General features: G+C 41.3%; 1 protein-coding gene across 1 annotated transcript in view; it reads left to right on the forward strand.

Annotated features, from left to right (window-relative positions):
- The window catches only part of LOC122223988 (amyloid beta precursor protein binding family B member 1 interacting protein), a 98,815-nt gene that overhangs the window by 61,435 nt on the left and 23,684 nt on the right, over window positions 1–13,696 (forward strand). Inside the window, exon 8 of the mRNA XM_042945156.1 lies at window positions 13,008–13,094. Within this exon, the coding sequence (XP_042801090.1) occupies window positions 13,008–13,094 (87 nt within the window). The remainder of the gene's footprint in view (window positions 1–13,007; window positions 13,095–13,696) is intronic.

Raw genomic sequence — 13,696 nt, forward strand, 5'->3', positions numbered from 1 at the left:
TGGACAGTATATCAATACAATTAATGAACTGCGGGATTCAGAAGAAAATTGTAGAAACTTGTTACCTTCAGTAGAAGGCAGTGAAATATGGACCAAACAAACCAGTAGAAGAGGCAACAAAGTAAGAGTAAAAGAAAAGAGAATGGGAGGGAAAAGAAGGGAAGTGGGAAATCAGAGTCGGGTCTGAAAAGCCTGGGGGTGAGGTGAAATACTAGCTTCTGTGGAGCAGATGGCGGGCAGGGAAATTTACTCAGAGAAACTTCTGTCCAAGCATTCACCTGGAGAACTTGGGGGAGTTAGCCAGGGGAACAGCAGAGGGGAAGCGAGCATTCTAGGCAGTGGGCCAGTGCAAAGTCCAAGAAGAAAGAGGGACCTGCATTTAGGTCATGGGAAAGGTTGCATGGCTGGACCGTGGAGAGGTGAGCGAGGGACAGGGAGGGACAGTGCATTCAGGTACGTTGGTGGGAAAGAAAATGGTCAAAATAGCATATTGGTAAAACAAGTCAGAAATGAATGTTTCCAGTCACCAGTTCATGCAGATTTAATTGTATGGGATTCATTTAAAATGGATTTTTAGACTGTTTGGTCAGTTTCCAGCATTCAGTTATTTTTAAAAATCCAGTTGCAACCACCAATGCCTACTTTGCCTATATAGCTGTGTTCTTTTTTTTTTTTTTTAGTTTATTTATTTACTTGGGGCGGGGGGGAGCAGCAGAGGGGCAAAGAGAGAAGGAGAAAGAGAGAATCCTAAGCAGGCTCCGCCCTGTCAGTGCAGAGCCTGACACAGGGCTCGAACTCATGAACTGTGAGATCATGACCTGAGCTGAAACCAAGAGTTGGGCGCTTAACTGACTAAGCCACCCAGGCGCCCCTATTTAGCTGTATTGTGTTTTTCTTTTATATTAAACTGCACTTCCTTGACACTGTGTGATCCAACTTGGCTATCATGATTGAAGCTATTGCATGGAGTGTGCCCTATTCTTTGCAGGTACATAACCTGACATTGAGGCTTCATTCTTGCACAAAAATGATTCATGGAATTAGAGATGATGAGTAAAATGCCTTCTGCAGAAGGTTATGATATGACAGAAGGTTCTGCAACCACTGATAATAATCAGGGGTGCTGTTCATTGCATTAAAATGCTGGGGTATTGTGCTTGTTCCTGCCATCTCAGTACCTGTCAGAGCTCATAGAGGCCTGGCCCCTGGGGGACCTCATCATTCCTGGAGTAGGTCCTTGTCCTCCTGGCTGGGAGCAGTACAATGGCCAGTGGCATCAGGCTGTTGGTTTACACTCACTTCACTCATCAATACTTCCTCCAAACCCAAATCTTTAGGAGTAGGTGTCAAACAAGCAAACTCAGCTAATAATGAAATAGAGATAAAAAGAAGGAACTTTAAAAAGTCTGACAAATGGCCCAAAAGTCTTAAAGATGGATAAAAACTTGAGAGCTACTAAATACTGAGTGCATTGGAATGAGTAAGACCTGAGAAATAAATGGGGGCAGGGCATGGATTTTGAACCAGCTTATTGTTTCTGCTATGATTTTATTCCTGATCCAGTTGTTAAATCAAATCATATGGGTGTAGCAAGACTTCATTTAGACTGGAGAGGAGTGGGCACAAGATGATCAAGGGACTTGTAAACAATGTTAAAGACATTGGCCTTGATCCTGAGGCTTCCAGGGAGCTGTTGAAGGGTTTTGAAGGGGGGCAGTACCATCATGGCTGCATGATGGAGGATGGATACAAAAGAAAGCAGCGTGAAAGCCACCATGTGATGGAGAGGTGGTTACAGAGCCCAGAAAAAGGAGGTGATGATGGACCCAAGGGAGTTGGAAGATATGTAGGAGGCAGAATTTTGCAGAATGTGGTGATCATGAATGCTGGTATAATGAGGAGGCATAGAAGCAGACAAGGGTGACATTCTGGTTTCAGGCTAGGGAATGGGATGGATCCTGATGTCATTCACTGTGGCAGGAAGCACAAGAAGGGAAATAAGTGGGGAGAGGGACATAATGAGCTAAATTTTAAACATGCTGAGTTTCCCCCTTTCCTTCAAAAAAAAATCACATTTCACCCTCCATAAATTTAGCATGAAATTTACACATTTCTCTTGAGTATTTTCTGTCAGATGGGCAATCATAAGAGATGTGCTCCTCAGTTTTTCCTTGGGTTATTTTCCTTTTCTCATGAGATAACAGAAACCTTTTCATTACTGAGATTCCCATCTGACCTGTTCTCAGAGTGCAGGGCATTTACAGAGGGATAGAAGATTTTTGGAGAGAAACCAGGTTCTGCAAATTTATGAACCCAAAGATGCTTATTTAAAAGCAATCCCACTAGGGGTGCCTGGGTGGCTTAGTCAGTTAAGCGTCTGACTCTTGGTTTAGGTTCGGTCATGATCTGGTTCGTGAATTCAGCATCAAGCCTTCCATCAAGCTGCAGGTCTCCTGGCTGACAGTGCAGAGCCTGCTTGGGATTCTCTGTCCCCCTCTCTCTCTGCCCCTCCCCTGCTCACTTTCTCTTTCTCTCTTAAACATTATTTAAAATGTTTTAAATAAACATTTAAGAAATAAATTTTAAAAATAAAAGGAATTCCACCAGGATGACTGGTCTATATTTCCGGAGGTAATAACAGATCACCCCATTTATAAATGAGGAAAAGCAGAGTAGCGAATTCCCCTGGTTGCTGTTATGCCCTATTCCATTTAAAAACTACTTATTATTCTGGAGTGCCTGGGTGGCTCAGTCGGTTGAGTGTCCGACTTCGGCTCAGGTCATGATCTCGTGGCTCGAGAGTTCGAGCCCCGCGTCGGGCTCTGTGCTGGAAGCTCAGACCCTGGAGCCTGCTTCTGTCTCTGTGTCTCCCTCTCTCTCTGCCCCTAACCCACTTGCATTCTGTCTCTGTCTCTCTCAAAAATAAATAAACATTAAAAAATTTAAAAACTACTTATTCTTTTGGACAGTCATTGCTTTGTTTGGCTTCACTCCCAAGAGGCAGGAACCACATATGAGCCTAACTATTGAACCTTGGTGAGGATGCAAAACTATCAGTGGTTCTTCAGAGAGCCACTGCTAAAGCCTGAGACCACTTAATCGTGAGAACAGAAAGTGCACTAACTAGATTTTTTTTCAGCGTGATTATTGAAAGGACTCGGAGCCATCTCATGGGGTAAAAGATAGGAAGCATGACCAGGGAAGCATGCCAGCCTCCTAGGGGCTGGCACTGGGAGTAGAAAGCTGTGGGGACCACAGCCAGGGGCATCTTGGGCCCAGCCTTCCCATGGGCCTCTATTACTCTGTCCCTCAACGAGCGGTGTCCTTCCTCTCCCTCTCAGTAGGCCCCCTTACTTTGCCTACTCATCTCCCCCACACAGCCCCTTATGGCCAACCCCAGATGGTGGCTGCCTCTATGAACGGATGTGAAACTTTTGTGGTTGCATACCCCCTGGAAGAAATTTTATAAGCTGTATACCACCTCACATATTTGTATGTTGACATCCAGAATTTTTCAACAAATTTTTCTAGTTTAAATAGATGCAAATAATGCAATGACTAGCATATTATGAATTTTGACATTTTTAAAAGTTATCCAGTGGAGTCTAAATAATTTTGTGGCAGTTTGATTTCTTTACCATGTAAGAAGCACATGACCAGCTTTTTGTTAATAGACTTTATTTCTTGGAGCAGTTTTCAATTCATGATAAAATTGAGGAAGTTCCCATATACTTTCTACACATACATAGTCTCCCCCACTATCAGTATCCCCCACCACACTAGTATATTTGTTACAATCAGCGAACCTACATTGATTGACAGGCCATTATCACCCAAGTCCATAGTTTACATGAGGGTTCACTCTTGGTGTTGTGCAATAAACCTTTTTAACATTTGGGAAATTTTACATTGTTCCTTGTTTTTCCCCTTGAACTATTCCCATTCCATTTTCTCCCCAAAGATTTCTCCTATTGTAATATATTTTTATGCCTGAAAGTCTCTGACTGAGCTCTCTCTCATATTTCTCTTCAACAAATTATATTTATAAATTGGTAAGTAATTTTTTAATTTCCTGTCATCATAAGGCACTTATGTGTTAAAAAATTACACAATTGGTTGAACAATTTAAAAACATTGAAATTAAATTGCTTGACAATTTAAAAACATTAATATTATAACAATTGATATTAATCTTAAAAAGTAAAACTCCAGGGGGAAACATCCTTAATGAGATAAATAGATGAAACCTTCTCCCCTCTGATTAGTTCCAGGATAAAAGGATGAATGTTCAGTATCAATTATATTCCTATTTTTCATTCTTATAGAAGTTGAGTACTTTTTATAGATGCAAGCAGTGAGAAACCTTGTTCACATAAATAAGTGGACAAGAATAGAAGAGCTTTGTGAGAGCAATGCCATTAAATTCTTTGAACTCCTTCCAAGTTACCTGCCACTGAGAGATCAATGATGATTCTTTTAATGCACCACCTGACATGATTAGGTGCCTTCCATTGTGTAAAAGCAAAGAGTTAGAAACCACTTGACTTCCCAAAAGATTTGTTTTGAGTTGTGAGTCTTTCTTTCCCTCTCACCACCCATGTTTCAAGTTGTCCCTTTGTTTTGAGCCTTTGAGCTCCCCACCCAGGGCAGTAAGATCCTCTGTGGTTGTGAGGTGTGCCTTTCTCTTGGGAAATGGGAAAAGGGCCTTCCACTCTCAGGCAGATCCATTTTAGAAAAGAGTATGTATGGAAGTTGAGGGTGTAGAAATCGATGCCCATCTACCCTTGGTGGGGCTTCAGTATACACTCCAAGGGGGACACAGTTGAACACAGCCTGGCCTTGAATGGTGACTCAGTCTCCCCCACAGTTAAATTAACTGTCTTCTGCTTCTGAATCTGTCACAACTGTTATCAAATAATGATTTGTGTCATTTTCATCTTCAGCTTGTTAGGAGGCTCAAGGAAGGTAGGTATTACTGAACTTGTCAGACAGTAAGGACACTTAGCTGATAATAGCCAGTGAAGTGTGTATCAGATATATATATATATATATATATATATATATATATATATATATATATGTATATATATATATACACACACACACATATATATTTATATAAATATAATTTATAATATAAATATAAATTATATTTATATAAATATAATATTTGTGTGTAAATATATATATACACATATATAATTTATTGTCAAATTGGTTTCCATACAACAACACCCAGTGTTCATCCCAACAGGTGCCCTCCTCAATGCCCATCACCCACTTTCCTCTCTCCCCCACCCCCCATCAACCTTCAGTTTGTTCTCAGTATTTAAGAGTCTCTTATGGTTGGCCTCCTTCCCTCTCTGTAACTTTTTTCCCCCTTCCCCTCCCCCATGGTCTTCTGTTAAGTTTCTCAGGATCCATATATGAGTGAAAATATATGATATCTGTCTTTTTCTGCCTGACTTATTTCACTTAGCATAATACCCTCCAGTTCCATCCACATTGTTGCAAATAGCCAGATTTCATTCTTTCTCATTGCCAAGTAGTATTGAATTGTATATATAAACCACATCTTCTTTATCCATTCATCAGTTGATGGACATTTCGGCTCTTTCCATAATTCGGCTGTTGTTGAGAGTGCTGCTGTAAACATTGGGGTACAAGTGCCCCTATGCATCAGCACTCCTCTATCCCTTGGGTAAATTCCTAGCAGTACTATTGTTGGGTCATAGGGTAGATCTATTTTTAATTTTTTGAGGAACCTCCACAATTTTTCCAGAGTGGCTGCACCAGTTTGCATTCTCACCAATAGTGCAAGAGGGTTCCTGTTTCTCCACATCCTCTCCAGCATCTATAGTCTCCTGATTTATTCATTTTAGCCACTCTGACCGGCATGAGGTGGTATCTCAGTGTGGTTTTGATTTGTATTTCCCTGATGAGGAGTGACGTTGAGCATCTTTTCATGTGCCTGTTGGCCATCTGGATGTCTTCGTTAGAAAAGTGTCTATTCATGTCTTCTGCCCATTTCTTCACTGGATTCTCTATTTTTCGGGTATGGAATATGGTGAGTTCTTTATAGATTTTGGATACTAGCCCTTTATCTGATATGTCTTAATAGGAACAGACCAGGAGACTCTGGGAGCCTCCAGCAGGAGGGTCTTTCAGTCCTTGGGATCAGAGACAGCCTGCCTGAGGAACATGTTTCTCATGTTCACCAAGGGAACAGAGATGAAGGAGAGAGGCAGGAGGGGAGATTCCAAGCCATAGAGAAGAATTATAAAGGCCCATAATCAGACTGTATGTCATGCTCAAGGAATAGAAAGGCACAGTGAGGCTGCCGTGGAGAGTGCTATGGGGATAGCATGCACAGGGCCAAATCCGTGGACCTGACATGCTGTGCTGAGGGTTTTCAATGACAGCTTCATAAAACGTGTTTTCTGTTCAGATTTGTTTCTACCAAACTGCCTCTCACTAGAAAGCAGTACCCTGAAGTGGCCAAGAGTGTGGCTCCTAAAGTCAGACTGGTGGGATTTGAATCCTGACTCCATTGCTTGTTAGCTGTGGGTCCTTGAGCAAATTACCTAACTTCACCAAGTCTCTATTTTCTTGTCTGAAAATGAGGATAATTTGTTTTTAGAAATATGTTGTGAGAAGTAAAGGCCATCATCCACACAAAGTGTAATGCATACCATGATTTTAGTTGGCTTCATTGTAGACAGTAGTCTGAATGAGAGAAGCGATGGAGGCACGTGGGAGGACATGTCTCCAGAAGGTGTCAGTGGTGCTCTTGGATTAGGGTGATCACAGTGGGGCCAGGACAGACTTCCATCTGAGACAGTGGTACTGTATAATCTCACAAGTTTTGGGCAGGTAATCAAAGAAGTGTGCATAGGAATCTAACCTCAGGCTACCTGAAGTTGTTCAGGACAAATTAAGGAAGTAATGATTTAATCCCTAGGTTCCCCATGATGCCAGGCACTTGCTCAAGAACTACATGAGCATCCACATTGTATTGAATGCTTCTTGTATTGTATCTACATTGTATTGATGCTTCTTGAGCATCAAATGTATCCACATTGTATTGATGCTTCTTGAGTATCCACATTGTATTGAAAAACAGCCAGGGAAGGAGACTGTAGGTGAGATGCAAGGCCAGGGGTGTCTTCCGGATGTAATGGGCAGAAGAAGAAGAAGCATTTACAAGCTAGTGTGAAAATAAAAGCAGTAACCAGCATTGTTTAGGAAGTGAGGTACATGCAGAGGACAGATGCATAACATGGGGACATTATGTTTGGCTGTGTGTCTGGAGGCATGGGGTCAGCAGCCAGTGAAGTACAGCTAGGATACTATGGGCTGACGAGTGGTGTTTAGCACCATATTCTAAGCACCAAGACAGAGTTGTCAGAGATGGGGGCCTGTTAGAGCCTGGGGCCCAGGATGTAGAATTTAAAGGATGTAGGTTGGTGGGCAGAAAAACCCAGGTTGAGGAAGGAGAGGTGTCAGTTCTACTCATTAACAAATGTGGCTGTTCTATAGTTGAGAAAGTTGCCCAAAGCTTCAAATATCCCAGAAAATTAAGCACCTCCTCAAAGAGAAAGAGCCTAAAGAAATTGTTTTATATTTCTATTTTGTATTTCAGGTAGGCCTAATGACTAGAAGAAAAGAACAAAAAGATGAGGTGGGAGGCACTGTGGAATCCCACAGGGAATGGAAGATAGGCCTCTGGGAAAGCCCACCCCCAATATTTATGGGGCCTAGGGCAAGAGTAGATTGAAGGCCTATAGGCAATATATCGATATATATTTAAAGTTCTAAATCAAGTTAATAAACAGTTAAATGTGTTCTATCTTCCTACCTGGGTACCTTCATAATGACCTAAAAGTTTGGCCTTAGCATTCTTAGATTTCTTTTGAGTACTGTGCAAACAGGTGGTGTCATGGAGGTGCTCATGACCTTCCCCTAGACTTACCCTTCCACCCACCCCATCTATCCTGTCCCACCTGGGCCTTGCATGCATGATGTGGACACTCCAGCCCAGAGAGTAGGCTTCATACAACCCATCACTCTCCTGCAGGAGCTGCCCCTTGGCCACCTTCTGGCCTAGATGCACATACTAGCAGTGCCATCTACCCTCAGGAGGATGGGTGTAGGGCAGAGCCTCAGGGCCATTTGGGCAGGGAATTCCAAGGTTCTGAGTTTGTGGAGTATGGACTAAAATGTGGAGGTCATTGGCTCCAGGTGGCCATATCCCTTTGGCCCCATAAACTTACTGTTTATGTGAGTGGGGGAGTGGCTGAATGAGGGTCAAGGCAGGGACCCTTTAAAGTGTGGAGTCAGGGGGCACCTGGATGGATCAGTCAGTTAAGTGTCCAACTCTTGATTTAGGCTCAGGTCATGATCTCACAGTTGGTGAGTTCAAGCCCCAAATCAGGCTCTGTGCTGACTGCATGGAGCCTACTTGGGATTCTCTCTCTCTTCCTCTCTCTCTGTTCTCCCCCACTTGTGCTGTGTCTCTCAAAATAAATAAGTAAACCTAAAAAAAAATAAAGTGTGGAGTCAGGGCAGGGGCCCCTCTTGCCCAGGTGGTACTGCTTCTTTTGGGTAAAGTGGGTTGGGACAGTAGAACCTTACTATCTAAAAGCAACTTTATTTACCTTAGTTTCTCTGTCTGGTTGTCATTAGAAAGCCTCCTCTTCCCACTTGATTGGAATCACAGGTGGTCTGCTATTCCTAAATAAGTGCCAGATGTGCAAATGGAGGTCAGCTGTTGCCCGAAACCAAACTAGAGGTTTAGGGGTGCCGGTGTGGTTCAGTTGGTTAAGCATCCAAATCTTGATATCAGCTCAGGTTGTGATCTCACGGTAATGAGATCAAGCCCCATGTTGGGCTCCATGTCTGAACATGGAGCCTGCTTGGGATTTTCTCCCCCACTCTGTCTCTGCCCCTCCTCTGCTCCCACTCTCTCTCTCTCTCTCTCAAATAAATAAACATTTAAAAAATTTAAAAAAATAAAGACCGAAGAGAGTCCCTGGAAACAGAAAAAGATTCTTAGGAACAAGGATATTTTACATGTAGAGAATACTCACAAATATTCATTCATGGACTGAGAACTGATTGGTTTACTCTTTGTTCCAAGAAGGTGATATTACGAAGTAATGTATTTTCTCTGTTTCTTTCCTCTCCAGCTGCCCCCAAGTCTTGCATTCTCAGTTGTGAGAAAAGGGATCAAGCTGTAACTGAAAGTCTCATTTCCCATTTTAAAGTTCTTTTATTGTTCACCTCAGCTTGTCCACAGTTTCCATGAGGAACAGATAAGGAGTTAACTCTTGAGTTCCACTGCTTGCTACAGAGCAGCTCAAGTTGAGTTAGCTGACCTCACGACTGATGAAAAGTTCTGACCCAAGGACAGTGGGTCCATTCTAAGGACTACGGTCTCTCAACTCCAGCTCAGATTTACTTCGTGGGTTTTTTCCATTTTCTTTAAAACAAAAACAGTGTAAGGGTGCCTGGGTAGCTCAGTCGGTTAAGCGTCTGACTCTTGATCTCAGCTCAGGTCATGTTCTCATGGTTCATGAGATTGAGCCCCATGTTGGGCTCTGCACTGACAGCATGGAGCCTGCTTGGGATTCTCTCCCCTCTCCTCTGCGCCCCCCACACTCTGTCTCTCTCAAAATAAATGAACTTTTTTTTAATAAATACAATTTTTTTAAAAAATAAGTAAAAAAATAAATAAAAACAGTATAGCACCATCACTTGCAAGGAAAAAAAAAGTTATTCTGAATCTGAAAAAATGAAAGGGATCTCAGAGAAAAGTCTTAGAGAAAGACAAAGCTATTGATCCTGGCCCTTTGGGATATCCTTATAAAATGAGGCCCTTCACGGTTTAGAAAGGCTCTTCTCTTACCTGTCCCTGAGGTGTTCTCCTTTTGCCACATGATGGTGAATAGCTCAGGCCGCAGTGTTTCCTCTGTTCCTTCTTCCCACTCTTACATGGTTCACCTGCCCAGGACTCTAAAGCAAGGTGTGCTTGTAGGCATCACTCTCTGCCTTTACTCTTCACTGCTCAGTTTTTTTTTTTTATTATGGCAAAATATTCATAACATGGAATTCACCATTTTAATCATTTTTAAGGGTATAGTTCAGTGGCATTAAGTGCATCCACACTGTTGTGCCGGGTTCTCTCCTATGGTATTTAGAGCATTTTAATACTGAAAAAAAAAAATGAGGAAGAACTCTAAGTTCTGGCACTGACTGGCCTTTGGCCAATCACTTAATCCTCCTGCTTCCTTACCTGTAATGTAGTAATAGTACCTATGTTGTGGGGTTCTTGTAAGTGAGCTCTTGGTGTCGACTTCTGGCAGGTAGTATATGTTACATATTAATGGTTAGTCATGATCTTCAAGCCAAACATGTAAAATTAAGATAGTTTCTGAATCCTAGATGATAATCACACTAATTCATGATATGCTGTCCTTTTCAAATAAGTAAAAGTATTGACAAACATATTAAAAGATAATTCGGTAAGAATTATCAAAGCAATTATACTGGAGTGATTTCCCCCATTGAAGTTGGCGAATTGCCATTTTTATGCATTCTGTTCCCAGGAAATATCCTAATTCTGCATATTTTATTTGCCTGCACTTTGCTTCCTTCCCTTCTGTCCAGTACACTCTGTTCTTTTTTTTTTTAAATATTTAGTAAGTTTTCATTAAAAATTTTTTTAATGTTTATTTATTTTTGAAGGAGAGAGACAGAGTGTGAGTGGCGGGGGGAAGGGGGGATGGAGCAGAGACAGAGGGAGACAGAATCTGAGGCAGGCTCCAGGCTCTGAACTGTCAGCACAGAGCCCGACATGGGGCTCAAACCCACAAACAGTGAGATCATGACCTGAGCTGAAGTTGGACACTCAACTGACTAAGCCACCCAGGTGCCCCAAGTTAGTTTTCATTTTAATTTCAGTATAGTTAACATACAGCATTATTTTGGGGAGCCTAGGTGGCTCAGTTGGCTAAGCATCCAGCTCTTGGTTTCAGCTCGGGTCATGATCTCACGGTTCGTGACTTCAAGCCCTGCATAGGGCTCTGTGCTAAAAGTGTGGAGCCTGCTTCAGATTCTTTGTCTCTCTGTCTCTCTTCCCGTTCCCTCATCTCTCTCTAAATAAATAAATAAACTTTTTAAAAAAATGTTCTATTAGTCTCAGGTGGACAATATAGTAAGTAATTGAACAATTCCATATCTTGCCCAGTGCTTCTTATGAAAAGTGCATTCCTTAATCCTCATCACCTATTTCCCTCATTCCCCACCCCCCACCCACATCCCCTCTGGTAACCATCAGTTTGTTCTCTGTAGTTAAGAGTCTTTTGGTTTGTATCTCTCTTTTTTTCCTTTGCTTGTTTGTTTTGTTTCTTAAATTCCACACATGAGTGAAATCATACGGTATTTGTTTTTCTCTGACTGACTTATTTCACTTAGCATTGTGGTCTCTAGCTCCACCTCTTTTTTTTTGTCAGTCTTTTATATATATGTGTATATATATATATATAGAATATATATACATATATATATAATTTATTGTCAAATTGGTTTCCATCTAGCTCCATCTCTGTTGTTGGAAACATCAAGATTTTATTCTTTTTTATGGCTAAGTAATATTCCTGTGTGTGTGTGTGTTCTTTATCCATTTATCTATTGATGGACACCTGGGCTCCTTCCCTAGTTTGGCTATTGTAAATAATGCTGCAATAACCATAGGGGTGCATGTATCCTTTTGAATTAGTGTTTTTGTACTTTTGGGGTAAATACCTAGTAATGTGTTTCCTGGATCATAGGGTAGTTCTATTTTTAACTTTTTGAGGAACCTCATCCTGTTTTCCAGAATAGCTGCACCAGTTTGCATTCCCACCAACAGTGCATGAGTGTTCCTTTTTCTCTACATCCTCACTAACACTTGTTGTTTCTTGTTTTGTTAATTTTGGCCATTCTGACAGATGGGAAGTTATATCTCATTGTAGTTTTAATTTGTATTTTTACAGATATTGAGCATCTTTTCCTGTGTCTGTTAGACACATTTGTGTCTAAATTCAGTCACTGTCCTCCAGAGGTATATGTTCCAGTTTTAATACATTTTTTTCATGCGTTATTTTACAAAACTCTACATTTTCACATAAAAGTCCTCAGTGTTTTAATTATGACACTGGTCACTCATAATAATCACTTTGTATATTGATACCTCAGCTGTACTGGTTATGTGAAGATTAATAACCCTTGGATACTCATGATTTTTTGGAAACATTCGTTTATAATTTTGTCTCAGCCCTCTCATTGATACTCAGTATTAACAAGGTATGATACATGGGTTAATACAAACCCCACTTAGAGACTATGCACCCATTCATGAATGCTTTAAAACCATGGTCTTCCCTGTCCGTTGTGAGGCTAGTTCCCTTTCCAGAAATTCCCTTTCTGCTTCTGTCTGTCCTTAGAAGTTGCCAAGCAGCAAACCCTGTGCTGTGGTTTTTAAAACTTAAAGTAGTCACTAAATTTATAAAAATCCAGATTTCAAGTTTCTCTTCATCAGCCAGAATCTCTAGTCCACAGGACCTTGGGAGGCTACATGACCTCCACAAGCACATGGGGCACGGGTTCCACCAGCAATCCAGACCCAGGCTCTTCCAGTACATTAGGGTCCCCCCGCTTCCAGCATTTGACAAGTTTTCTAGACAATGGAATTTAACAATTAAATGTTGTCATAACCTTTGCTAGTGTTTTCTATCTTATGTTTGTTTCCTCGTTGATTGTGCACAATGGGAGGAAGAGAAGGTTTTACATCTGCCTCAGTAATCAGCACTTGGTAAAGCCTCGGTAAGGCACTTGGTTGACAGATACCATATGCTGTGGTCCCCACTCTTTTTCCTATAGGTGCGTCTTCTCTCTACAGCAAGACAGTGAGTCCCTAGCATGGCGATGAACACTCACTGATTCTGATCTCTTAATATTTTCTTTAGAATTTTTACTTGGATAACAAAGGAAAAAAAGAAGGGAAGGAAACAAGTGAGAAGATGAATGCTAAGAACAAGGAATCCTTACTTGAGGTAAGTGTAATTTTACAGAGTAGAAGAAAAGAGAAGGATGTTAACTGTACCTATTTTTAAATTATTTGCTTCTTAGAACAATGGGATATTCTGAGACACGCTGAAATTTCAACTTGGGGTTTTAAAATCAAATTATTACTAAATTATAGCTATTTAGATAATTAAACTGGTTGCTTGAGTCAGTTGTTTAAAAGTATGGCTTTAGACTATATTTTACTTTCATGAACTTGGATTAGTGATTCTCGCCTAAAACACTTAAGAATCCACGTAAAACTCGTCTCTTAACATTCCATATTTTTCATTACTGAAGTGCTCCCCAGAAGTCAGATGTAAGGCTTTCCAAACCTTGTTTACGGTGAATTCTAAGATGTTCTTTCAGTAGCCAGGTGTGGTAGAAAGTGTGGGCTTTGCACTTAGGAGACCTGACACAAGGTCTGGGTCTGCCATTGAGGTTCGGATGTTATGCAGCAAGTCCAAGAACCTCAGTGTCCTGGATCATACTGAATTATTACAGCGATCCAGGGCGGTAATGGAAGCACTGGGTCGATTACTGTGCAGATGTTCGTGATTATCACTATACAGGCGTGTTCCAGAAGTTTATT

Source organism: Panthera leo, chromosome B4 (assembly GCF_018350215.1).
Source record: "Panthera leo isolate Ple1 chromosome B4, P.leo_Ple1_pat1.1, whole genome shotgun sequence".
Lineage (NCBI taxonomy): Eukaryota > Metazoa > Chordata > Mammalia > Carnivora > Felidae > Panthera > Panthera leo.